The following is a 27398-nucleotide window of genomic DNA, read 5'->3' as shown; positions in this document are numbered from 1 at the left end:
ATGGGATGAGCTACAAGGTTGGGATAGGACTTTGAGAGAAAATTTCCTTAAATTGGGGGTATTGCCACCCCAACTTGCCCACCAAGCATCTGCAAAACAAAATTAAAAAAGTTATAAAGCAATAAAAAACAAAATCAGAAGCACAACTTATCAATTAGCAAAAGTTTTAAAGTTTGACGCTTTACCTGGTGCTTGAGTAGATCTTGCTCTCTTTGCTAGCATAGAAGAGAACAAAGGACCCCTTTGATTCCACATAGATTTGTTGTTCGGTCACAATAAGGTCTCTCTCCTCTTCACTTGATATCATTCTCTCAATGCATTTAGAGAGACCTTCCATGACCTCTCCATTAGGATCTGAGTAGGAATCATCAGCCCTAAAACAAATAGAAAATGATATCAAGTCTTACTACACAACCTTAAAAAGTAAAGTAAGATAAAGACTTATTAAAATCCCAACTTCAAGGACAATCAATTATCATAGTACCTGAATTTGGGATTGAGGAAGTAGCCTGCTGCATGAATAGGTTGGTGGAGCATTTTGTTCCACCTCCTATCAATTATTTCCCAAATGGGGTCAAATCTGAGACTGTCCCCATGATATTAACTTCTAACAGCCTCTTTCGCCCTATCCATGACCTCATAAAGACCTCCCATTGGGGATTGCTGCCCATCACATGTGCGCAAGACTAGAACCAGGGGTAGAGACATCTACATTTGAAATTTGAAAAATACAAATTAGTTAATAACATAGTAAGTTATGAATTGATAATGAAACTTGAATAAACTAAAAATATAATGAAGTTACCTCCACAATCTCCTTAGCCTTTGCAAAAAAGCTATCATCAAAGACTATTCGTGCCACAGCTTCTCCTTCGGGCTTCTTTGAGTAAGGTGAAGCAACCCAATCAGCACACACAAACATTTGCTTCAAAGCCAATATGTGGTCAAGAATACTTTGCAACGTCAAGAAGACCGTTGCAAACCTTGTCATAGTAGGTCTTATCAAATCTTTGCCTTTAGTGGCTTTTCTCATCAAACTGAGAACCCATGGGTGATTATAGATATATTTCGTGACTCGCCTAGCATCTTCCACAACTGGACTCACCCAATCAAGTTTTCCTATGTCCTCCAAAAGAAGGTCAAGGACATGTGCTGCACAAGGTGACCAAAAAAGTATGGGATGCCTTTCTTGGAGGATTCTACCTAAAAGATTAGCAAAAAATCAATAATCAGTAACAAACTTTCCATATTTAGTATTTACAAATTACATCAAATCTAAATTACCATAGCATTACATTCATGATTCATATTGATTCAAATATAAAAAATTAAATCTACCTGCTGCCACATATGCTGCTGCATTATCTGTGATTATTTGCACCACATTCTCTATTCCCACCTACATGACAACATTCTCCAACATTAAAACCAATGTGGCTGCATTTTTCACTTTGTTGGAGGTATCGACAGATTTCCAAAACACCACATCATCTTTGCAAGCAATCAAGAAGTTAATAATGGTTCTACTTCTTCCATCTGTCCACCCATCAGATAAAATGGTGCAGCCATACTTCTTCCACTCTTTCTTTTGGTCTTCTATCAACAATCTTGCCCTACCAACCGCTTTGTCAAGCAACCTACAAAATTTAAGTGTAATATTAAATAAAGTGTAAGTGTTAGTAAAAAATTAGGAAATAAGTTATAACAATTAAGATTAAAAATATAACAATGAACTAAAGTGAATCTCAATTATTTACAATTACTAAATAGTAAAATACTAACCTTCCACTCATATCCTTGCGATTAGGTGGCTTGTACCCTTTGCCTGATATTGTCATTGCATTCACCATATTGACCCAATAGAGACTATCAGCGGCATTCATTGAGATATTGTTGAAAAACCAAAAATCAGCTGCTGCAATATCAGTTTGCTCATGCACCTCCTTAAACCATGCAGTGCCCTCTAATGATGGTTGTGCTCCAGGTGTGTTCCTGGGCACAAAATAACCACCTATCCCTGATGGGGATCTGGATGGTGATGATGAAGAAGTAGGAGATGTAGAAGAAGTGGAACCGGTAAAAGAGAAATTTTGTTTGCGGATCCGTGGGCCACGAAGAGATTCTAGTATGTTCTTAAGTGCTTCTTCTTCCTCTTGCATATCAAAAGGAGCTCCTTCAGATTCAGCTATGGCTGCCCTCATAGCTATTTTTGCCCTCTCCCTATTCAATTTTTTCTCTTCAGCAGCTGCAAGTAGGGCATGGATGAATCTTTTTTCTTCATCAGTTACCTTGAGACAAGGATTTGAGTCATGTTTCTTTATGCCTGCAAGGTGGTATTTGAGGCGGTTTATGCCTCCAGAAATAATTCTCTCATAGGGAATGCATATCACCTTCCCAATATCATTTGGACTTGGAGCTTCATAGGCATACTGCCATGCCTTATCTCTTGCATTTTTAGGCCGAGTGCCTATATATCCAGATGGGCATGGTGTTTGTGGCCACTCTTCTTGTGGGTTTGTCATTTTTTTAATGGTTGACCGCTGCCCTACACATAAATATATAGAGAAATGAATAAACAAAGTTAGAACTTAGAAGCTAGGGTTTCAAATGATTCAAACTTCAAACTTGAACCATATCCTTAGCAAACAACAAACTTCAACCATATCCTTAGAAGCTAGGGTTTCAAATGATTCAAAATGATTTTAAATGATTTGAAAACATTTACAAAAAACAACAAAAACAAAAGAACATTTGTTATAAAACTATAAAAAGTTTTCAAACTATGATAAGATGAACATACCTGGAAAGAAATTTGTCTTCTAAAATCGGTTAGAATCCTCTACAATCCACTCAAATCCGCCTTGAATCACTTGCAATCAGCCAAGAATGCCTCCAAACCTTCTTCCCTTCACTCCTCAAGGTTCTAAACAATGCAAATACAAGAAAGAATGAGAAAAAACACACTCACTGCCGCTTAAATCCGTCACAGGCCGCGTTCACCAGTAAATTGCGAGTTTTTCATAAAAACTTGCCAAGTTTTTGCCAACTACTCGCCGATTACTCGGTGAGTTTTTACCAGATTGCCGAGTTTTTAAATCGGCGAGTTAACTGGTTAAAAACTCGCCGAGCTAGGAAACTCGGCGAGTTTTCCATCTATGCTCGTACCCACACCCCTGGTACTCGTACCCACCGAGTACCCATGTACCCAAGTACCAAGTACACGTATCCCACGTACCGGGTACTTGGTGGAGAGCATCATAGCTAAGGACCTTGATTAAGATTTTGATTTTTTTTTTGGTTTTTTATTTTTGTATTAGCTTGTTGTTTATCAAACCTAATTCAATACCAAATCAGTTTGAAACTTTGATACTCATTAACAATAAAATTTATCACTATTCAAGTCATAAGTTTATCAATTGCAATATGTCATTGTTATATGATTTAGGATCCTCTTGTACATGTTTAAAGTCTGCCTTCTTTGTTATGCATCTAAGCATTTATCATGTATTATTATTTCAAACATATAGCAAATCTGAAATTGAAAACAATACATTACATTTGCAAACTTTATCACTGTTGTTGTTTTGAAAAACCATTGTCATGACTCATAATTTCAGATTTTTTATAAATATAAAGGTATAATTTTTAAATAAGTTTGACATACCCAAGTAACTCTGTCCCCTATTATGAAAAATACTTTAAACATTAAACATTCAACAATAGCATATATATATATATATATTTCAAATTTCTTGTTTTGAATGCTCAATGTCATGACTCATGACATATATTTTGATTTTTATATTTTCTATAAAATATTAATTATATAGAAAAAAGAGGCATACACACGTACCCCCGTCCCCTATTTTGAAAAATATGTGTACCCGTACCCGTTCTCGTACCCATTCCCGTTCCTGTACCCATGTACCCGTGCAACCTTGTAGAATACAAATTGTAATCTAAAATCAAAAATCAAAACTTGTGAGAGAAGTTTGATTGCAAGAGGTTGTAGATGCTTGTATGGCTGACCATTCATGTACCACCATGTGATTGCTCCCATTTTATTTTTGTCCTTAATTGCAAATGGAGTAGGCTATGCTTTTGAAGCAAATAAGCTAAACTCTAGTCTCACCTATTCATGCATGTCATCATCTTGGAAGATTCTTGCAAAAGCTTTGGAGCACCCATTAGCAACCTCTTCATCAACATATGGTGCAATTCTATCTTACATAGAAAGTACTGCCTCGCTATAATACCTCAGAGATAAAGCATATGCAAGGAGGTGCAATGGGGTATTCATTTTCTCCCAATGATGAAGAATTATTGCTTCCACTTTATTGCATAAGGCTTGACATTCTGTAGGGTCACTCTCATGTGCTTGTATAGAATGTTTTACCTTCTCAACCACGGTGTCCATGCCATCATACACATCTCCCAAGCAAGGTGTATCTGTGTTGGCAAAGCGAAGCATAGTTATGATGGGCTCAGTGAAATTCAATACATATTGCACACGAGCCCACCAACTATCATCAAAGACCAATGTCATGTCTCCAATTTTTGCCCTTCCTTAGTGACAACATTTCTAGCAAGGTTTGTCTATTATCTGGTTCCCATAGGCCAACAGAGCATAGAGGGAACCAACCCAGGGGCTTTGAGAGTCATGCATGAGCTTCCCAAGTAGTTTGGAGCAGTAGACAACAGTTTCCTACAATTTAGGAGGGATTCCTAATTTGTAGGGATTGACTAGGAGTGGTCTAGGAGGCATTTGGAGACCTCGGCGAACATTTTGGAGACTTAGAGTGCATCTCCTATTTTTTAGGAGGAACTCCTAGTTCAGTGACAGTTCTCTCAGAGGTGCACACAGTAGGGGAGAGTCATTGGGACTCAATTTTGGTTGATTGGGGCAATCTCCTACTTTTTAGGAGCATCCCTAGATTTTAGGGATGGACTGCCAGTTGACCCATCTTGTTCGGCATTAGTCACAGACAGGTGACAAGGTCAGATTCATGTTTGATTGGTCATTTTGGGCCTTTTGGGACCATTTGAGAAATATTTTAATATATTTAAATATTTCCTAAGTTGGTGATTAAATAAATTAAAATAAGGTTAATAATATAACCATTTTGGAGTAATAAGGGGATTTTGGCTTCAGTTGATCAGGTACACCTATGTGTTATAGCTTGTTGGAAAGGTCTCGAATTATTATACATGATTTTCACTATCTGTAGACTTTTTGGTGCCTTCAGCTATGGAATTTTAATAAAGTAATTTTTTCCTATAGCATGGACAACTTTAACTGGGAAAATGTTATTTTATTATATTTTATTTAAAGGGAAAAGTGTAATTTCCCTTTAGGGTTCAATTTACAATTGGAAGGGGATATAAAGAGATGGAGACCTAATTTCTTATTATCTTTTGCATATTGAAAAACTTGTTTTTGTGAATTGGCTCTGAGAGAGCAATTCTTCATCTGGGACGCAAACCCCAGGTTCTGGATTGGCTGGGACGTAGCCCTCAGCAGTTATTGGCATTGGATTCTTTAGACAGTGTGCGTTGCTATCAGGGATAGAGTACGCCATTCTTTATTGTGGATTCAGGTTGCAGATTTATGGTTTCAGCATTGCAGATTGATTCTTTCAGTTGGGATGTGATTCCTTGCAGTCTTAGGGCCGCCATTTGCAGCAGTTTGGCATCATTGTTGGATGTAAGCTCCTTGGAACTGCATTGGATTTATTATTTGGTTTTATAAATTAGAAATCTGCCTGGTACGATTTATAGCAATTCTGATTTGGCTCTATGCTCCTATTTATTTTCAGTCTTCTCTCATGTTTATTGTTCATTATTCATTACTATTGTGAAAACTATCAAAAAACACAAAACAAAAACAAAACCTTCTGCAACTTCTGTCTATTCTCAAAGACCATCAAAGAAATCACAGGAAAATATAGTTTATTAATTTAAAAACTACAGCAAATCAGCAAGGGCATCCATCAGGGATCTTTCAACCAAAGCCCTAACCTTTAGGGCTCTTTTTGTATTTGAAGCCTTTCCACATACCTCACTGAGGACAAATGACCATTTGGCCCAAAGCATCTTGCACCATGAGAAGTCATTTCATAACAATAGTACGAGATGCAAAACGGGTCTCAGCAACCTAAGCAAGTTAACAATATGCCAATTGACAATAAAATTATAAATATTAACTAAATTACAAATACATTAAAATATAATAATTACAAAAAATTAAATAACCTTCAGCAACTCCAATTTTGAGTATGTTCTAAAAATGGATTGTGACATGTGGTTAGTCACAAATATTTGTTTGTCCTCTCCCTCTTGGTATATTTGCTTCACTTAATCTATTTGAGTGCCAATCTATTGCATGACCAAGTTGAGGGAGTGTACAGTGCATGGTGTCCAAAAAATATGGTCATACCGACCCTCAATAAAAGCACCTGCTCCCCTGCATTTTTTGGGATTGTCTATAGCAACCTGGACCACATTCTCACTATCCACCATATCTATAGCCTTAATAAGAATATTAGAGAAGAATTGTGAATCCTTCCCCTCCCCTTGACAATCAATTGCCTTTAGAAACATTACCCCTTAATGGGACACTGCAATTGCATTAATTAATGGCCTGTTTCTTGTATTTTTCCAACCATCAGACACAATTGTTACACTCAAAGTTTTCCAAACATTTCTAATCGGTTGAAGTGCTATTGTATGATCAAGGAAGAAATTGCAAGGATTTTTGGCTAAGTACCGAAATTCCCTCTCCAGATCTTAAATTTCACCTCCTTCAAGTGTGTGCCCATGAGTTGAGAAATGTTGATGAAGATAAATGGCTAGGAGGGAATTTTTGGAAAATAAAAGCGCAACAAAGTGAATTTAAAGCAAGAAAAGAGGAAGGTGTGAAATGTGAAGAGATGAGAATGAGTTTCTAGAAAGAGAGAAGGTCTGAGCTTTTATGAAGAAAGGGGAGGAAGAATTTCAAGAAAGACTTTCAAGTCTTAGAATTTCAGTTCCAATTTTCAAGTAATCTAGTTCAAGGCATTCAAGGTTCAAGACATCAAAGATCAAATTCAAGTTCATCTTGAATTTTATATGGAAACCCAAGATTAAAAGTCAGAAGGTCCAATCTATCTCAAGAAGATGAATTCCCGAGCAGGTACATGGAAGGAAGGAAATGTTCAAAGGGAGGTAATCTCAACTAAAGTAATCAAAGTTAGATTTGGGTTGCAAATGGATGCAGTTAGAATAGATTTGAGCCTACATGGCACTAGACTTGCTAACGTGGTGCTCAAATATCTACACCAGCTAGTCAAAGGTCTCCCAGTCAAAATTCACTGCATTTAAGGAAGGGAAACAAGATTAATTTAATTAAGGAGGACAAAGCATTCAATTCTTGTTGAATGGGCTTACATAATGACCATTTATTACCCCCAATAAGAGAGTAGTTTTCTTCTAATTGGTGTATGTAGACCCTCTTATTAATTATAGATTAAAGATTTTCTCTTCTTGCCCAACCCTAATTGGCAAAATTTGGGTCATTGGTTCTGTTTCAATGGCAACCACTCATTGTAATCCGAGACCTATATAAAGGTCTCACTTCTCATTTGTAGAGGGGTGAATTTTGAGATTGTCACTAGGAGCTACCTAGATAATAGAGTTTTCAATGTTTGTTTCATGGTGATTACTTGATGTACTTTTGTGCTTGCATGGTTTCATTGTTCCCTCACTTAGAGTAAATAGATTTGCTAGATAAAGTGCTCTGATTCCAATCAAGAAATGTAATGGTGTCTAATGAATTTCCCTAGTTCATACTTTTGGTAATTTGCTAATTGTAAGTTGTCAAGTAAAGTTATCTTGAGCCCCCCTTTTGTATGGATGCTTAAATTCTATCATTAAATGTGCATTGTTCATTATGACAGTGTTCACTGTGATATGAGAATTCTTTGCATGACCCCTAGAAGATTGCACCAGCTCTTGCAAATGTGTGGGGCTTAAGGGGCTTTCTAATGAATGGTTCATAAGGCACAACACTTGGTGAAGGTTGTGCAAATGGGGTTGCAAGCTTCGGGTTTAACCATGGAGGAAACTCCGAAGTTAAGTGTGCTCAGGCTGGAGTAGTACTGGGATGGGTGACCTCCTGGGAAGTCCCGGTGCTTCACCCTTGTGAGCATCACCTAGATCCAATGAGTGCTAAGTGTTCCATTTATTCTCATGAGAGATTGATTCATGTTGAATCACTTCTCATGAAACATGGGTCAATGAGTTTGACTCAAAAATCACACAGTTAAATCCTGATAGCAATATCGCAATTTGACTTACTATGGAAATTATCTCCTACTTTTCAACTATAGATATTGTCAATGTCTCCTATTGTGCAGTTGGTAGTTGATTTGGGAGATGATATGAGACAACTTAGTCTCAACACTTAGGAGGTTGATGATGAGATCATTTCAGCATTGAAGGAAGTTAATGAGGATGAGAAGATGGAAGATGGTATGGATTTATCCATGGTTCTTGAGTGGCTAAGGGAAAGTATGAACAAGAAAATAAGAGTAGTACTCCTCATGGACGAAATCAATATATGTTTCAGCATGATCGGTAAGGGGAAAGAGCCTAAGCTAGCAAATAAAGTTTATAATATTATTTGGAGGCATTTGGATCTTGCACTTTGCATATGACTATCATAGTTGGTGACAAGACTATAGATGAGATTACCCCAAGTGACTACCACATTACCCCATTCAACATTGGGCCAACTACAAAGAAGCAAGAATTTCAAGAACTGAGAAGTGCTACATATGCCATTGAGGAAAGGATGTGTAAGTTAGAAAAGAAAGAAAGTTGAGTTGGAATTTAAAAACATAAAAAAACACATAAATCCATTAGCACATGAGAGTTCAACATGTGTTTCATAGGTCCCTACTTGTTAGGATCTGCATGATACTTATAGTGTCGTGAGAGGCACTTATTGGAAAGTGAAGGAATGAGCAAGTGACAACAAGAAACAAGTAAAAGCTTTCGTCACTAGGATAGTTCAAGTATATGAGAGGACTACAGCGTAGGTGAATAAAGTGCAAGGGTTAGAGGGGAGATGGAAGGAATTTCGACCCATTGACAACAAGATGATTCGTTGTCTCAAGGCATTGAGTGTTCTTACATCGATCCTGACTCAAGGAGGAGTAATTGATAGAGGAAGTGCATATGACTTTGGTCATTGGTGTATGCTTAAAATGTGAGCACACTTCTATGAGTCATTATATCAAAGATTGCTCAAGAATGACGTGTCGAATGATGGCTCATAGCTCTCTATTCATGGAGTGCAAGGGTTTGTAATGGAGGCCCATAGTTTTGACCTAGTTTGTGCCCATGCAAGTACACCATAAAATGAGAGATTCAAAGATCAAAATATGAATGCAAATGGAGATGAAAACTAACCTATATGATATCAATACAAAACAATGCAAGATCTAAGCTATGAAAGCAAGATCTAAGCTAATATGAAAATGCATGGATTAGATATGATAATGGAAGTCATGGATGCATGAGAGAAGACAAGAAGATAGAAGTTCTCCACAAAAAGTTTTAGTATTCAAATCCTTCTTCAAAAATCGCTCTCCAAACCTGCAGCATAACAATAGCCTAGAGTGTGTATATAAAATGAGGAGAGGGCTCTCCCTTATAAAGAAGATTGGACGATCAAGATTAAGAGGCAAAAAGATTTAATCAAGGCTGGAGAAAGAATGATTCGTGTGAAATAAAGATCCACCAATGAGAAAATAGGAAAAGAATTAAATGGAATCCCACTTAGAAATATGTGCATTTAAGTGTAGATTTTTTAATTTTAATTTATTTTATTTCCTCTTTAAGTAAGGATTTATTTAATTAAAAGGGAGCAAGTTCTTTTAATTAAATAGGAAATATTTAATTAAATTAAAAGAGAGGTTTTTCTCTTAATCAATTAAATGTGGATGAATTATTTAATTAAAAGAGAGGTTTTCTTTTAATTAAATGGGGACTTATTTTATTTAATTAAAAGAGAGATTTTCTTTTAATTAAATAAGACTTAGGATAAAATGGTCAACCTTAGAAATGAAATAATTGAATTTGATCAAGGAAATTAATTTGAATTGATTTAATAAAATAAATTGATAATTTGAATAATGGGGACCCATATAGTTTGGGTGACCATTTTAGGGTGCATACAATTGGTATCTTTCACTTGTCATGAAGAAGTCTACATTTGAGCATGCGTAGTTAGATTGGCTAAATGTTGAAGGTCCTATCCTGAAGATATGTTCCAAGGTCCTTGTTGCAATCAAGGAATTGCTTGATCTGGACATGAATGCTTCGAGTGAGTTAGATTTGGATGAGTTGAAAGAAAAGATGGAATCGGTCTACTTCAAAGAGAGGGACTCTTTTTAGAAGAGTCAATTAAATTTATTTCTCTCACTTATGATTTCATAAATGATCTATAGAGTCATACTTCAGATTGGGATAGCATATTGGATACATATATGGAGAAATTAGAGGTCATTGAGTTACAACCATAGTTACACTAAGGGAATGGGGGATGGTAGGGGGATGACAATGAGGGACCGGGGCGGGTGGGTGGGGGGGGGGGGGTTTGTATATACTATACACAGGGTACTCAAAATGCTAGTTATGAAAATATGTATTGCAATATAAGATGTAAAGATGTAAAAGAGTAAATACTTGAACATTACCTTGAATTGGAACATCGAACATTGAACATAAATAGTCAATTCAGCAAATAGTCAACACTGGGATGTCCCCCCATCCTCGATGGAGGTGATGGAATTTGGTGGTGCCACTGGGGATGGGGGAACGAAGTCCCCAAGTCCCTGGTGTGTGGGGCAAGAGGGAGGGTGGGGGGGGCGCGTCCCCGTGTTACTATGGTTACAACATAACAACCCTCCCAATATCAACATGGAAAAACTAATTGCAATTTTGGTTAAGTTCATTGATTTTGCTAGAAGGGGGAATCAAAAGTGGGTACATCTCTTGGATGATGAGCTATATGATGACTAGGCAACTTCCCTTTCTCTTACTAGTCCTCAACCCATTGAATTTTCTCGTTGGCTCATTTTTTGGTGCTTAAGTCTCTTTAACTACTTGTGGTTACATTAGTTAGGGTTTTCTATGAATTAATCTAGGCCATTTGATTCAGTTTTAATCTTGACCATTCATTGTAATTGTGGCTCCTATATTAATCCCGATCCTCTCATTTGTATCAGAAAATTGTTGCTAATATATTGCCAAATTTGCTCTACTATTCATTGTGGTGTTTGCATGGTGAATAATTCTGATCTATTTGGAGTATTGCATGATGATCTACATTCCTGATTTAGAATAGATTTGATTTCAAGTTGTTAAGTAGAATTTTCTTTGAGTAAATTAGTTCGATGAGAGTAATTATGAATGCATCCTTGTTGGACTCAATTATAGACCAAATCACTAGCTACTTACTGATTGTGAGTTTTACCTTGCATGGTTGAATGACATGTAAATGCACTTAACTACAATCCATATTTGATCTTTGATTTGCATCCATAAATGGGATTGAGGAAAGGGCATTGGTTTGAAAATCATTTGAACACGCCTTAGAAGCTTGCACTAGGTGAGTGGAGGGAGTCCAAGTGTATTCACTCTTTTTTGCATCCTTAGAGAGAAGTGGAAGTAGAAATTGTTTCGATCCTCAAATTTAAGTTCAATAGAAAACTGGAAGCCAAAGTATACTTTTATTGCACATTGTGAAGCTGTATCAATTGAATCGAGTTTGATAGGTCTTAGTGAACAACGGAAGACCCCTTGTCATACCAGAAATCACATTAATATCACCTAGTGAATATCCACATTAAGTAGCCTTGGAGTCACCTTATGATCTTTCGTTGTAGTCATAGCATAAGTGGTGTCTTTGTTCAAGAGAGGATTTGAAATTCAGTGTTTCATCTTGAGACATTGAGTGTTCTATCCCGTATGTTGTAGTGGCATAAAATTCACATGAACAGGTCCATTTGACTTCAATTTACTTAGATCTGACAATCGTAGTTTGCAAAATTGGACACAAAGAGTAGCTCACTAGCTCAAAATTTTCAACTCCGCAAAACTCCACAACTTAGAAAGTTATCATCGGTTTCTGGATTCGATTGTATATGTGTTTTTTAGCATTGACTTTTTGTTTTACATCTCTTGCTATCTTTCATCCTGATGATGGATCACAAAGTGTGATCCGAAACATCAATGCTAAAAAACACATACACAATCAAATCTAGAAACCTATGATAACTTATGATGGATTGTGGAAATTTGATATCTCTGAACTTAGAAAGTATTAAATAATAAAATCTCTTTATTATATTCAATTACAAAATGTATGAAATTAAATATTGACATCTTGAAAGAGAAAATGCATGGATTTATAGCAAAAACATGTGAAAATTGCCATTTTAACAGCAATTTAGCTGCAATGACATTTATTTATAAAAACACCGCAGTTTAACTTTTGAAAACTCACCCAGCAAAAAAACTAGAGTACTCAGTGACTTGGAGTGTACTCGTAGAGTCTGCAAACTATGCTGACAATAATTTATGATTTTAAACTCTGTAGTCTCAATAGGCTATGAATAGCATTTCATAGATACAACTTGATGACTATCATATCTGTTAAAGCATGTAGCTTCGGTTGGACAATGATTGTGATCAAAGATCTATATATATATATATATATATATATATATACTAGTATGAAATACATACATACATACATACATACATACATACATACATACATACATACATATATATATATATATATATATATATATATATATATATATATATATATATATATATATATATACTAGTATGAAATACATACATACATACATACATACATATATATATATATATATATATAATCCCATTGTATGTCATTCTGCAAATGATTGCTGCAGTTGAAACTGATGAACATATATATATATATATATATATATATATATTCTGAGATCACATCTCAGTCATGATCATAACATATTCCGATCCCTTTGATTTAAGATCATTATTGATTTGTGTAAATATCATTATCGGGCTGCATATGAATCGAGTTCATTACGATCAACAATATATATTTAGACTTGTGTTAAGTCTAACTAACTCAGAACAGGTATGATAATCAAAAACCCGAATAGGTGTGACAGTGAATGGTCATGTCTCCATTCGGAGACATGCCCATTCACTCTCACACCCCTCCTTGTTATATATATATTCGATCTGCCCGATATTGCAAGGCATCAAAATTTATTAATGCAAGCATATCAAAGGAACATAAGCTTCACATATACAAGAACATCTCTGTTATTTTTGTAGTGCTATATACAGATTCTGAAGTAAATCTAATTCATTGGCAACTGTGTTTAAACCTGCAAACAAAATCGTGCATCAGTCAGCCTTATATTGAAATCTGGTTAGAAACTTTACAATATCCATGGCTTTTCCTAGAATACTGGGATAAATAGGGATACTCTTCATAGAACAGTATGATCTATCTTTTGATATAACTGTCATTTGAAGTTTAGTATCATTCTCATGATGGCTTCCTTTTACACTGTCTTTTTTTGGTGCCGTATCAGAAGGCCTTTATGCAAATTAAGATTGCTTTGTTTATAAAAGCTTATAGAACCTTGAGGCCTATCAAGAATTTGGATAAGGATTAAGGTGTCCTTAAAGTAATAAACTGGCCCTAAGATTTTAACATGTTCTAATCCTTACTCACTGCTGCAATGTACTTGATAGATTGCTGATGACAGTCACTTGGTACTGTTGAAGATACAATACACTGTCCTTAACAATGGCAATTGATAAACATGATTCATGCATTGTTTTACCAGATTCTCTCCAGCAACCCTCAAAGTCTGGTTCAGTTCTGTACAAAGTCTGGTCCTTGTCATATTCTCCCCATATTCGCCTATAGAGCCACAAATTCGCTGCAAATTCTGTCAGAGGAACCCGGGCAGAATTTTGAGAAAATTTTTAAGAATTTGCTGGCCAGCAGCAGAATTCAGGCCGAACTTAATCTCAAAACTTTAAAAAAAAAATTCAAAGTGTTTTTTTTGCCTAATTTGGTCTATTCGATCCTTCCAACCTTTAAAGTGACCTCTAAAAAGGCCAAAATATATGGTTTATATGTCATTTATGCATTTGTGAATGAAAATGAAAACTTGCTTACAGAGGAAATCCAAATTGACAATAGGTGAAATCCAAATTCAAGATAATAGAGGAATTTCTTTAAAAAAAGCAATGATATCTTAGACTCCAAGTCTTAAAATTTGAATCTCAAGTTTTGATCTAGCCTTGTTAGATATCTGATATCCAATACAAAATAAGAATTCAGATAATTTTACTCATCTTTTGATGATTCCTTTCATTCTCAAGCTGTCCCCTTCATATGGAAATATGTCCCGTGCATGTGACCAAGGAAGTGCATGATGCAATTAATATCCTATTGAACTGAAACATTTATATGGTGGTGTATTTTTTAAGTTGCTTTACTATTAGCAGAGTGGTGTATGGACCTATTTGTTGTTGCATATACGCACACACATATATATATTTTAAATATGTTTTTGTACGGACGAATCCAAATCCAACCCCCAAAAAATTTGGACAAATTTTGAACCTGAGTCTCGAACTTGCATCTGTACCAGAATCTGAACCGCAACTTAGTTATAAATTTGACACCATTAGAGATTGAGATTTGAATATGCAAGTGTTTATGCTTCACATTAGACTCCATTTTATTTCTATCATAGCAACCAGGTGATTATTCTTGGATGCTACATTTTGACAACCTATTTATTATCTATGTTACCTTGGGTTTCCGGGATGGATTTTTTTTTCACGGGGCAAGGGGCGACAAGGCATGGCAATGGGGATGACTATATTGAAAAATTAGTAAATTTTTAAATATATACTGAAATTTTAAATATTCATGTAAAAACCTGGAGAACATGCTAGCATACATTATAGAACCTCAACTTATTACATTTGTGTCAAATAATTTAAATTGAGAGTTCACACAAGAGTGGAAGGCAAACAAATTATCAAAACTCATACATTATTTAAATTAGTATTATTGTTGAGATAAATAGCTTTGGTTCAGAAAATTGCACTGATCACATGAGACCATACTAATGTATATATACATGTCGATATGCAGAATACTGATATGTATATACATGAATATAGTCTGAATTTCATAATGGAGATCGCAGCATTCAGTACTGCCAATGCATATTATTATTAAAGTAATATCTCAGATTTGAATTCAGTATGCAATCGTATTTATACTGATTGTTACCGATTGCAATAGACTTAGTTAAAGTCTTAATGGCATTAGTTCTTGTTATGACTAATCATTGGGTGTGACCATTCCACCGAACAGGTACATCGGTGAATGGACATGTCTCCATTTGGAGACATGCCCATTCACCCATGTACCCGTCCAAATTCATTTATATAGTATATGCCGCTTGGTAGTGCAACATAGAAATTGATTAATGTGTGTAGATCAAAGGCAATACAGACGCCGATCTTGAATAAATATTTATTATCATTTGCATTGAGTTTTATATATACTGTGCAGCACTTTTATACTTCATTGGCATTGACTGTACCTGCAGAAAATTTACATACTTCAGCAGTAAAAAGGAAATCTGTAAGTAAACTTTACAATTATGGGACAGCCAGGGGACAGGTTTCCGAGTTTCCGGAACGTCCCCGTTTCTAGGATAAATCAAATTATGCTCGAAATGCGTACTGGGTAACATTGTTTATTATTGCTACAAATGGATTCCTTACAACAAATAGTCAAAAACACTCAGATTTCTCAGCTGGATGCATATCAAGGTAAAATTTGACCCAGGTCTGCCTAAATTCATCTAGGCCGAACCCACAGGCTTTGGGTGGGACCTTGGATGAATGCATAGGGGACTCAACCCAGACCTTGAAGCTGGTTCAAACCAAAGTGGGGCCCTGGGTTGCACAGGGACATGCTTAAAAGTTTAAATTTTAAAACCATAGTTACGAGACACAAAGAGTACTCATTGAGTCAGCCTCAACTTATAGACTAGTTCATGTCTGACAATTGAGATGATTTTCAGCAGACCTGTGATTCTCCCAAAAAATACAGAGAAGAATACAAAAGAAAAATAAATTTAATTTGCAGAGTTTTGGCTGAGGAAGACCAATTCAAAAAAACAAGATGCTGGGTTTTTGCAGAGTCTGAGTCTCGACAACCATGGTTTAAATCATAGTTTGCAGACTCGGACTCGGAGAGTACTTGGCAAGCCAAAACTTTTCAACTCGGCAAAAACTCGGCATATACTTGCAAATATTCAGGAAAAACTCGGCAACTCAGAAAATACTAAAATTTAAAATCTCTTAAAGACACATGTTTTTTGTGGAATTCAATTGTAATAAATTAGAAATTGACATCTCAATAGAGAAAATGTGTAGTTTTATAGCACTAACATCACGTGAAAAATGCATCTGATCCAGTGTTTTCCTTGCATTGACATTTTAACCTACATTTTTTTACATCTATAAATATGTGGGAGTTAAACTTTAGAGTACTCGGCAACTCTGAGAGTACTCGCAGTGTTTACAAAAAATGATGGGAGTTTCGAACAATTTTTTTTTTTTCTGAATGCAGTGTCCTTGTTTTTTTCATCTCAAGTTCAGACAATATGTGAATCTGCCGTCTTTTTAGTTGTTACTTTTCAAAGATCAATCCAAGCTAATGACATGGATGCACACTGCTTCATCCACCATATACCTGGTCATTCCTAAAATGGAATATTGGAGTAACTAAAATGGAAATTCTGTATTATTGCAAATCACCAGGGCAACATATTCCTTGTAATACTTTTGGAAACTGCCACGGATGTGGACCCATCTGGAGGTCTTTAGTCACATTCTTGGGGACTAACATCGATTCCTTACTAAGCTGCAATTAGATCTTGGTTCACAGAACTCTTGTGAGGGCCTTTCTGCCAGTTTCCATAAGTAAGGTTTTTATAATTGGAAAAACGTATTGCTAGATGCTAAGAATGCTTTGACCATGTAGATTTTCACTATGGTCAACCATAACATTTTTGTGTATGTTATAATGGGCATCAATAAGAAGGCATGGGAAAAAAATGGTCCAAAAACCAGAAACCATTTTTGAGGGTGGCAGAGGCACCTCACTGTGGCTCAGGTTGCATAGAGAACATTTGGTCATGCAAATCTGACCATATGCAGTATTAAACTACACTAGAACCATCAACAGGTATTATTTGTAGCTTCTTTGAAGCTTAGAGTGTGAAACTAGATATATTACAACCAAAAGTGGGGACAATGTTTAGCAAGACTTGAAAATGTCCTTTCAAAATAAGTCAAGGAATTTATAACTTCTGTTTAAAGTGTTTTGTTGTCAAACCAAGTAACACGTTAACTTTTCTAGTGAAGCTAGTACTTAATGTGTTTCAGGAGTATGCTTGAAATATTAATATTCTCTGCAATTGAACTTTTCTCTATGGTAGAAATATAGTTCTTCAACAAGTCATTTGTATTTTTGCAATGAATCAAGTCTTGTTATATTATAGTTTGATCACACAAAATGAATAAAAGCAAACTTTTTCAAATTGAAAGATTTCAAAAATTTGCAGTTCAAACTTTAAAGTTAAAATTTCTGCCATTTTACTTGGCAATACACAATTGTATGGTTAGTGCATGATTGTATTTCAAAATCTTACAAAGGCAACGCAAAGACTGAGGGAGGGGTGAGTGACTTGAGAAATTTGACCCTGTACGACATTGAGCTGTGATGTGAAGAAAAAAGAAGATGATACAGATAATCGCATTGAAGAGAAAAATGTAGAGGGGACCACATAGAAAACAAACATCTAAGAACTCATAGCAACTCTCCACGACTGCCTGAAGCTTCCCACATGTAGTTGGTCTGGAAGTGTGGATCCATCCAGTTGTTCCAATATCTATCAGATTGTTATTGATTTGGAATAGTTGGCATTTTTACATGTTTAATATGTAGATATTACCTTTATCATTGCACTCTTTCTTCTTTATGTCCTACATCTCTATAATGAGTTATAATATTCACGACTGCTCATTTTCTTTACATACAGCTAGTGCAATAGACAGTCTATTTACAGTGCATCACCATTTAATATACGCAATCATATCAAATCTTGGCTCAAGTCAATTTGAAAGGCCCTATGTTCTTACATTGGATATCTTCAGCATTTTTCCATTAATCTTTTTTTCACCTTTTTCTTGGTTTAATGCTTGTTGCAAATAATTATTATTTATTATCTGCCTCTTCTCTACCTGGGGCATGTCCTGGGACACAACTTGCCTTAAATGTCCAGGGAGAACTTGCCTGGGTGAAACCACTGGTATTCTTGTATCAAGATAGAAACAGAGCTATATAAAAACTAGTCATTTGAGCAGTAATCTGTTACTGAATTGTGAAGGTCTGAATTTTTGAAAATAAGAACAGGAGTGATTTGTCTCGTCGATATTCCTGTTCTGCATGTAGTGATGGTAGCAAAGTGGATAAGCACAGCTCACATACTGAGTACAATTAGGGAGATTATGATTAAACAGAATCGAGTTTATCAAATATGATATTGAGATTAGTGGGAAGTTCCCTTTTGTGAATTTTAATAACGTACCCAATTTTTGTGTTTTATGTTTGTACCCTCTGAAATGATATGGTATTCTTGTTATAAAAGTTGGAGACTATCTAGGACCTTCGTAGTGGATTGGTACCAAAACCTCTGATTGTACTTTAAGGTTCGTACCTTATGACATGATACAGTATTCCTGTCATATAAGTTGGACAATATCTAGGACCTTCATAGTGGATTGGTACCAAAACTTCTGATTGTACTCTGGGATCAAACCCAGATTGGAAGGTATAATCTTTAAAGTTAAGGGATTTGTTAGCTGGTGAGATTTGTGGAATGTAGACAAGGATCACTGGTCTTTTTCAAGAGGCATTTCTAGGTGTTAGCTCAAAAAATACAAATTCTTTTATGTAGTTATAACTGACCCTCGGATAGATTCAATGCTATCTTTATGAAAATGAAACAATGCTTATATAACTTTTCATCAAGGAGATAAGCTCAATACTATCTTTGTTTGTAGAAATGAGGCACTTTTTAGTAATTTATGTATTTTTAGATCAACTAGATGGGCTATCTACAGGGGCCCTTACCTGAAAAAATAAAGAGTCCATTTACATAAATTAAGGACTGGCATCAGATATTAGCCAAACTTTTATTCCTATGTGATCTGAAAATCATTCGTCAGGGGCTTTCTTTTTTAATAGTGCCCTTCTGTTGGTTAGTACAGTCCAACCACCTTTCTTAAGAAATGCTTTGATTAGGTCAACACTTTCATCCCCTTCAACAGTAGAAAAACTCTATACTGATAAAACAGAAACACAGGCCTTCTGTGCAGAACCTAATGATTTGAGGACTCTTGTAAAACAAAAACATATCAAATACTTGGCAAACCTTCTTATCAATGGACTTCACAGAATCTGCTTTCAAAGCACACTTGTGTAGTGAAGACATGTTTCTTGTTAGTGAATTGGACCTGTTGGGGGTAGACACGAGAACTTTGACTAGGGAACTATTCATAATATGATGATGTGTCTCAAGTTTCAACATCCTGCCATCATCAAGACTTGCCAAAAGAATTTCTTTTCCTCGCTAGACATGAAACAGATAGATTACCAAGAACAAAACGATTTCTGCACCCAAAGAGTGGCCTTTCATAAATAGAATGCTGCTTCCAAATGCTATTGCCTGATTTCAACCATATTTTCAGTGGCGAGCCTAGAGATAAATCTATTTCTACTAAAATATACACAATAGTCATGTGACAGCCTGAGAGTTTTATAAGAAATGGATGCAGTTTCCAATGCTTTCGAGGGAAGAAGAAAGCGAAAAATGCAAAGGAAGATTTGCATCCTCACTGTACCGGTGAAAATCATAACTTTTTGCCAATAGATTAAAATCTGGAAACCAAGGTTTAACACAATTGACCTTTAGGAAAAATAAAATCTTTTTATTCCTGAGATTCAAATACAATGATGAAATATCTCCAAGCACAGGGAAAAGTCCTGTAGGCCCAGAAAGGAAGGTCTTCCATGTATTAGTTATCCATTGATGCAGCTTCAGAAAATTGTGCCAAACGTTGTTGAACCTGCAAGTAAGTGCCATTTCTGAGTAGTTCTCAACTTGTTGTACCACATTACTGCCTAATCATAAAAGAAAAATCTCTCACCTGCATTAATTATACCACTTGAAGAGACTTTCAAGCCAAAGAAAGGTTTTGCAGTCAAAAGTTAAAACAGATTGTTGATACTTGACCTTACTACAACATGCATAATGGGGCAGTTACTATCTCTATCACTACTCACAACTTCAAATGAGTGTCCTACATGGTAGCCAACATCAGAAGATAAATGACCATAGGAAGTACCAGATTTGGTTGCCAATCCACCAGCTCTCTGCAACTTCCGTGTAACCATGTAAGCGAGAAAAGAGGCTGAATAGCATAAGCCATCTTGATGAAGACCCTCTTTGCAGGGAGTAACACGAAAAAGAAAGCAAGCTATGCCTCCATGTTTATACCTGAAGTAAATATTGCTTTCTGCAAGGTTAGAAGCAACCTTTTTAATGTCTCTTTGCCTTTTTTTGTATGATGTCTAGTAGTATCTATTGATGCGTGTTTCATGACTCACCAAACAGTAGAACAAAATACCGAAATATCTTATCCTCTCTTGAACAAAGTCTCGTGTATGCTCAGATTGCAAGAAAATAATACGACTCCTCCAAGGTTCCTTCAATGTTAGGTCTTGACTGTGGATAAGCTTGATGGTTGATGTGATTTTCTAATGATCACAAGGGACCTTACGTGTGTTTAATCAGATTCATTTCAAGCCATACTGGATGTAGGAAATATCTAAAGGTTTTGCAATGAAGTACTTTTTTGGATTTTTACAAAGTATGCGGAAATGAAAGTGGATAGTGTTTAGGAGTTCTATTCTAATCCTAAGGGAAATGATGACAATGGATGGTACTCCTGTGGACAAGTTCCTCAATTTACCAAGCTCCGCTTCGCCAAGTTATACTACAACTACGCGTGAACTAGTGCAATCTTCAAGGGTTATGGGAAAGATTTTCAAACCACCACATACACCATCATAAAGAACAATGTATATTAATGATAGAAGTTAAACATATGCATGAAAAGGGTTCAAGCTAACTTTTCACAACAATTTAGAATCATTAGAACGTCAAAAGTATGAACCAAAGGAATTCATCAATACACCATCATCTTCTCCATTGCAATAACAACACTTTAACTAAACTAAACTTAATCTAAGTGAGGGAATTTAAGAGAATAAGCAAGCACCAAGACACATCAAGTATTCACCAAGCTTCAATGAAAACTCTATCTCAGTAGTTCATAGCAACAATCTCAGAAAATCCTCCCTTTACAAATGAGAAGTGAGGCCTTTATATATGTCGTCAATTACAATAGGTGGCCCGGATGATCACAACAACCTATGGCCCAAATCGTGCCACATGAGCCCTAATTAGGGTTAGGGAGAATATAAGGAATTTTCATTAATGCAATAAGGAATCCACCACTACAGTGGGTAATAAATGCCAACTATGCATGCTTGCACAGAAAGAGAGTGGGGTGGAATAAATTTCCACTATGCATGTCCATTGCTCGATAAATACTCAATCTTCCTTAAATAGATCATTCTCGATTTCATTCCCTGAATGCATAGAAGTTTGACTTGGACACCTTAACTCATCAATAAAGATAATAGGGGCCACAAAATCATGATGGAGACCATGTAAGCTTGATTCCTTTCCAATTGCATCATTTTTTAAACTAAGATCCAACTTTGATTGACTTTTCTAAAAATCTCTCCTCAAACATCCCATCTTTCATGTACCTACTTGGAAATTTATCTCCTTGTAATGGATTGGAATCCGTTGCTGATGATTTTGTCACTTTAGAATTTCCTCATATAGAACTTCCTTCGCCATGTTCTTGAATTTTTGGATTTGAACTTTGATCTCTGAACCTTGAATGCCTGGGATCGGATCACTTAGTACTTGGATGTCTTTGATGTTGCTACTAGAATTTAGGATTTGAGTGTCTTTCTTGAATTTCTAGAACTGGAGCTTTCTCCTCCTTTCTCTTCTAATGCGTTAAATTCACTGTTACGCCTTTTCTTAAGTTTTTGAAGAATTCCCCCTTTTTTGTTTATCACCATCAATCATTTTTCCAGTCATGGGTGCACACTTGAAGAGGGTGAAATTTGAGATATGGAGGAGAAAATTTTCAACACTTAACCATTTTTTCTTCCACGAGGGAGAAATTTCCAACACTTAGCCATCTTTTCTTCTATGAAGGAGAAATTTCCAACACTTGGGCCCAAATTTCATACTTAACCATATATTATCTATTCCTTGAAATTTGTTCGATGGAGAAGAAATTTTTCAACACTTAAATCATTTTTCATCTTTCCATGAAGGAGAAATTTCAAACACTTAGCCATTTTTTCCAATATTTCCAGTATTCTTGTTGGAGGAAATTTTGAGTGGTCATGGATTTTGACCATGATGGAAGAATTCTACAACCACCATCTTTCTCCGTGGCGGGTTTTTTGAGCGGTCATGGATTTTGTCCATGATGGAAGAATTCCACAACAACCATTTTCTCCAAGGTGGGAATTTATAGTGGTCATGGATTTTGTCCATGATGGAAGAGTTCCGTGACAACCACTTTTGTCCAAGGCGGGATTTTTGAAGTGATCATGGATTTTGTCCATGATGGAAGAATTCCTCGACAACCATTTTTCTCCAAGGCTAGAAATTTTGGATTGTCAATTTTGTCCATGATGGAAGAATTCCGCGAGAACACTTTTTCTCCAAGGCAAGATTTTTTGAGTGGTCATGGATTTTGTCCATGATGGAAGAGTTCCACGACAACCATTTTTCCTGATGTTTTCATGCCTTTCCACTTTTGGATATTTCAAGGGTGATTTCAGACTTGATCATTTTCTGATTGACTGTCTTGCTTGTTCATTCTTTTGGATATGGAAATAGATACCCTTTTGTCTCTTCATCAACCAGAGCTCACTTGTTGCCAAAATAGACCTGCCAAAAATAGACTTTCTAAAAATAGTAAGTTGTCCCAAAGTCAAAATAAGATCAACCTGAGAGGGAGCAAAATTTACTAAAAATAGACTTACTAAAAGTAGTCTTTCTAAAAATAGTATGTGAAGACATTCAATTCTCAGACAAACAAATAGTTTCCATTCTGGGAGCCATATGCACAACACCTTCCAGACTTGGCCAATATATCAATTCTCATTTGAAAGAGGGGAATCTCAGAGGACTGAGCCCAAAACTACTAAGACAAAACACTCAGATATTTTATCATATAAAGATATGAATTGAAGTTTTTGGGCCATGCTCAGGGTTACGGTTCTCTCTTTCTTTTGGACAGAAAGAAATGGAATGACTTCTGAGGTTTTGATGGATTTTAGTAAAACTGCTTGCTATTGATTTATTATTTTATATCATAAATTTTAACCGCGTAATAAACAATAAATGCATGTGGCTGTTGATGTAGGATTTCATTTTGAGACGTTTTCTCTCCATTTTGGTATAGGGGAGGAAGGAAAGCTCCATATCTCCCCTCCCTAACCTGCTAGAAACCTTTATTACTTTTCCATGGTTAGGGCCATTAAGTTTGAGGAGGATAACCCTCAAATTTGCATATTTGGAGAATACATTAGAGTCGAGAAAATACATAAATGATAAAAGGGAAAATGATTGAATCAAACAACTGATGAAACATTATGACCATTTGGTTTTTAATAGTATAGACTTAAAACTTCTGTGCGATGCAATCAGAATGCCAGGTGACAGAGGCTGGAAGCTGTCATAGCTTCTGTCAAACAGACTGCCCCATTCAGCTGGTCATATGCTGAATTCATGCAGATAGCTCTTCATCGTGACCCCAAACAGAAAGGCTGTCTTGGCTCTTGAGTGGCCCTGGTAATGACTTCATTTTCTTAAAAAAATTCTTGGAAAGTTGTCAACTTTTCAATCCAATTTTTTTTTCAGTAGTAGTAGTTGCAGTGGAATGGAGCAAAACATTGTTTATGTTTGTGTTTACATATACAGCTATATGATAAGCTCCCTGGTCCACTATTCTGCTTTTGGTGGACTCTCTCAAGTTGTAATTCACCATCTTATAACATTTATATTTTGGCTGTTGAAAAGAAGAAATAATTGTCCATTTTTCTGTTTAAAAAAAGTGCCTTCATAATTTTTTATTTGAGACTAAATCCTTCTATAAATATTTTGTTTCCCATGATTACATCTATTTTTTAACGTTTGTATTCTACAGCTGTGCAACTAAGAATTAATGTCCTTGCTTGCTTAATTTCTTTTTGAACATTACAGTCAACTTGTATTTGTAAGAATATGTTATTACTACACATATTTTACTCGTTTAAGTTACATCATGTGTGTGATCTCTTATTTTTTAGAACCTTTATCTCTAAATTGTAATCACTGTTTCTTGTAGCAGCTGGAAGAATTGCGTGATGCATCAGCCCAGCAAGCAAATGATGAACCAGGTGTTAATGCCTAAGTACCGAGATTAGGGTCTTGTGAGATTACACTATTCTTTGGTCCATGCAATGTATATTAAGAACCTGTTTCAGAAGATAATAATCTGGCTCTTTATAAAGTTTTGGCATTATGTTTGTTGTCATGCTGGCAAAAGTATCCTATGCCTTTCCATGTAATATTTGCATAATGTGCTGTTTCCCCTGGAAGCACCCAAGGTTGTTGCTAGATTGAGAATGCTGATCGTTTTATGGATTGCAGAACTTTGCTGATGATTAAGGTAGTTTTTCTTTGCAAATCTAAGTTGGATGGCTTTCATGTAAATTTTGTAAGAAAGCCCTTAGTGAAGCAAGTTCCGTTATTAAATTAATCGTCATATCATATAGTAGATTTCATGATCATTTCTTGGAGTGTGCTTCTTCAAATTTAACACTGTGGCATTGGCTTTATTGTGGAAAGAAACATGAAAGGTTGAATCTGTGCTGCACTTTTTCAGTAACTAAACTAGCAGGTTGTAAATGAACCTATCAATCAGATCATTAATCTGAAATATGATAATGATGTGGCTTGTCTACAAATGAAAAATTTCAATCTTGACAGCTGAGAACTTTCTATGTGTTCTCTACATTTTGCTTTCCTCTTTTGTGGGGTATTGAGGTTGTTATGAGTAATTGTGAAATAAAATGAATGACACTGTATCTCTGACCTTTCTTGAAATCAGAGTTGGTCTTCTTTCAAGATTTTGAGAGATAGAACTCATATATTTTTTTGCTAATTGTAATTTAGGCTACAGTTCTGATTAAATATTAATATGCAGGCCTGCAAAACAAGGCACTCTAAGCATTTTAGGTGCACATAGCACTCTGTCTATATAAAGAATGGATTTGTAGTGGGGGCTGGGTACATAAAAATTAGACACACGTAACAGAATTGAGAACACAATATAACAAATTATGAATGGTGAGGTAGCTTAATCGTTCTAGTTGACTTAATAGAATTCTGATTATCGATGGAAAGTCAAATGGAGAGCTATTCCTTGGAACTGTGCTTGATGAGCTGGAGTGGAGTTCTATTGCTCACTTCCTTTGCATTTGTCTCTGTTCATTTTAAAGGTTAAAAATGTTGGGCTTTGAAATAGCGATACAAAGAAATACAGTTGACATATACGCATCTAAAGCATGGACATCAAAGGATGGCAGTGGCTAAATAGCCAACTAGAATGTAATAATATATAAGGAGAGTTTGGAAAAAAACCTCAAGTGTCCCCCTTGGTAACACGTGTTTTAGTTTGCTCTTTAGACGTTGCCTCAAACGATTGGTCTTAAATAGAATACGGTGGTGATAATTAATTGGATTTGCCAATAAACGGGCCAGATCAAGGCTTAAAGAAAATTAAAAACAGCTTACTATAATCTGACAACTAAAATGGACAAGCCAATAAACAAAAGAAATATTTATTGTTGTCTAGCAAGGTTTTAGCAAAAATTGGATGGACTATCATGTTGAGGAAAGGTTTCAGCAAAAAATGGATATAATATCACATCGAGAAAAAATATAACCTTAGCTGCAAGATGGAAGATAACGAGTTTTGTAGAATTTGTGTAATATCTTTTGTTTCTCTCTCTTAAATGGTGCATTAAGGCCCCGTTTGGTTGCTGGCATAGGAATAGAAAAATGGAATGGGAATGGAAATGAGGAATGAGAATAGAAATAGGCAATTCCAATCATGTTTGGTGCACTTGGAATTCGACTGGGAATATGTTAATCTATTGTTTGGTTGTGCAAAAATAGAATAGGAATAAGGTTAAGTTTTGTATTTTTAAAAACATTTTTTCTAATTTTTTTTGTTAATTTATTATTTTTTTAGTTAATTCATTTTCATTTTCATTTTTTTAAACAAATAGATATAATTTAAAAAAATGTTATTAAAACAAATTTAACAAAAAAAATTCAAAAAGTAAAAGTAAAAAAAAAAAATTCAAAAAAAAAAAAAATTTTGAAAAAAAAAAAAAAAAATTTTTTTTTTTTTTTTTTATTAATGGAAAATCGGAATGGGAATGGAAATGGCCTATTCCAATAATAGATATTTTTTGGCATAGACATATGCTCATTTTAGGGGCAAAATTGGAATATGTCTTCCTATTCCCAATTCCGATTGAGCTTACCAAACAGCGAATATAAAACATAATCTAATTTCGTTTTCCTATTCCACTCATATTCTAGCAACCAAACGGGGCCTAAGAGATTGCACATAGATGTTACGACGTCCTTGGGACATCACGGGGACGTTGAGGATAGCCTAGTCCCTTGTAGTGCCCTAATAGAGGAGAGTTTTCCTTGTACAATAAAATAGAATAGAAGACATTTAAAAATTTCTAAGATTAAATATAGTCTAGAGGGGGCATCCCCAAATAATTTGGGAAAATAAAATTGAGGGGATTATATTGAGGATTTTTGGTCCTCATCTTTTGGGTGTCATTTATTTGAAACAATATCAAACCAGGGGAGGGACACCCTTGTGAGCCTTGCATTGGTGATGGCTTTTCTATGTTTTATGATAATTGTGAAATATATATTTTTTAATTAAAAACTATTAGCTATGAAATTGCCAAAATGAAAAACCCT

General features: G+C 35.5%; 2 protein-coding genes across 3 annotated transcripts in view; one reads left to right on the top strand and one right to left on the bottom strand.

Moving 5' to 3' along the window:
• LOC149538614 (c-Myc-binding protein) overlaps positions 1-25174 on the top strand; it is a 97398-nt gene extending 72224 nt beyond the window's left edge. Inside the window, exon 5 of one of the 2 annotated variants that reach the window (XM_089799926.1) lies at positions 24733-25174. In XM_089799926.1, coding sequence (XP_089656052.1) covers positions 24733-24795 — 63 coding nt within the window. In that variant the 3' untranslated portion in view covers positions 24796-25174. The remainder of the gene's footprint in view (positions 1-24732) is intronic. The other variant, XM_089799925.1, reaches the window with a different exon arrangement.
• Positions 667-2897, bottom strand: LOC149538615 (uncharacterized). The gene is made up of 2 exons (XM_089802878.1): positions 806-2897; positions 667-708 (listed from the first exon to the last, which is right to left on the bottom strand). Exon 1 carries the CDS (start codon positions 2520-2522, stop codon positions 1746-1748), a length of 777 nt encoding a protein of 258 aa, XP_089659004.1. The 5' UTR covers positions 2523-2897; the 3' UTR covers positions 667-708; positions 806-1745.
• Positions 25175-27398: the final 2224 nt, after the last annotated feature.

This window comes from Cupressus sempervirens, chromosome 9 (genome assembly GCF_028749045.1).
Source record: "Cupressus sempervirens isolate cs-2001-9-10 chromosome 9, ASM2874904v1, whole genome shotgun sequence".
Classification (NCBI taxonomy): domain Eukaryota; kingdom Viridiplantae; phylum Streptophyta; class Pinopsida; order Cupressales; family Cupressaceae; genus Cupressus; species Cupressus sempervirens.
This window is presented reverse-complemented; position numbering and strand designations above follow the sequence as displayed.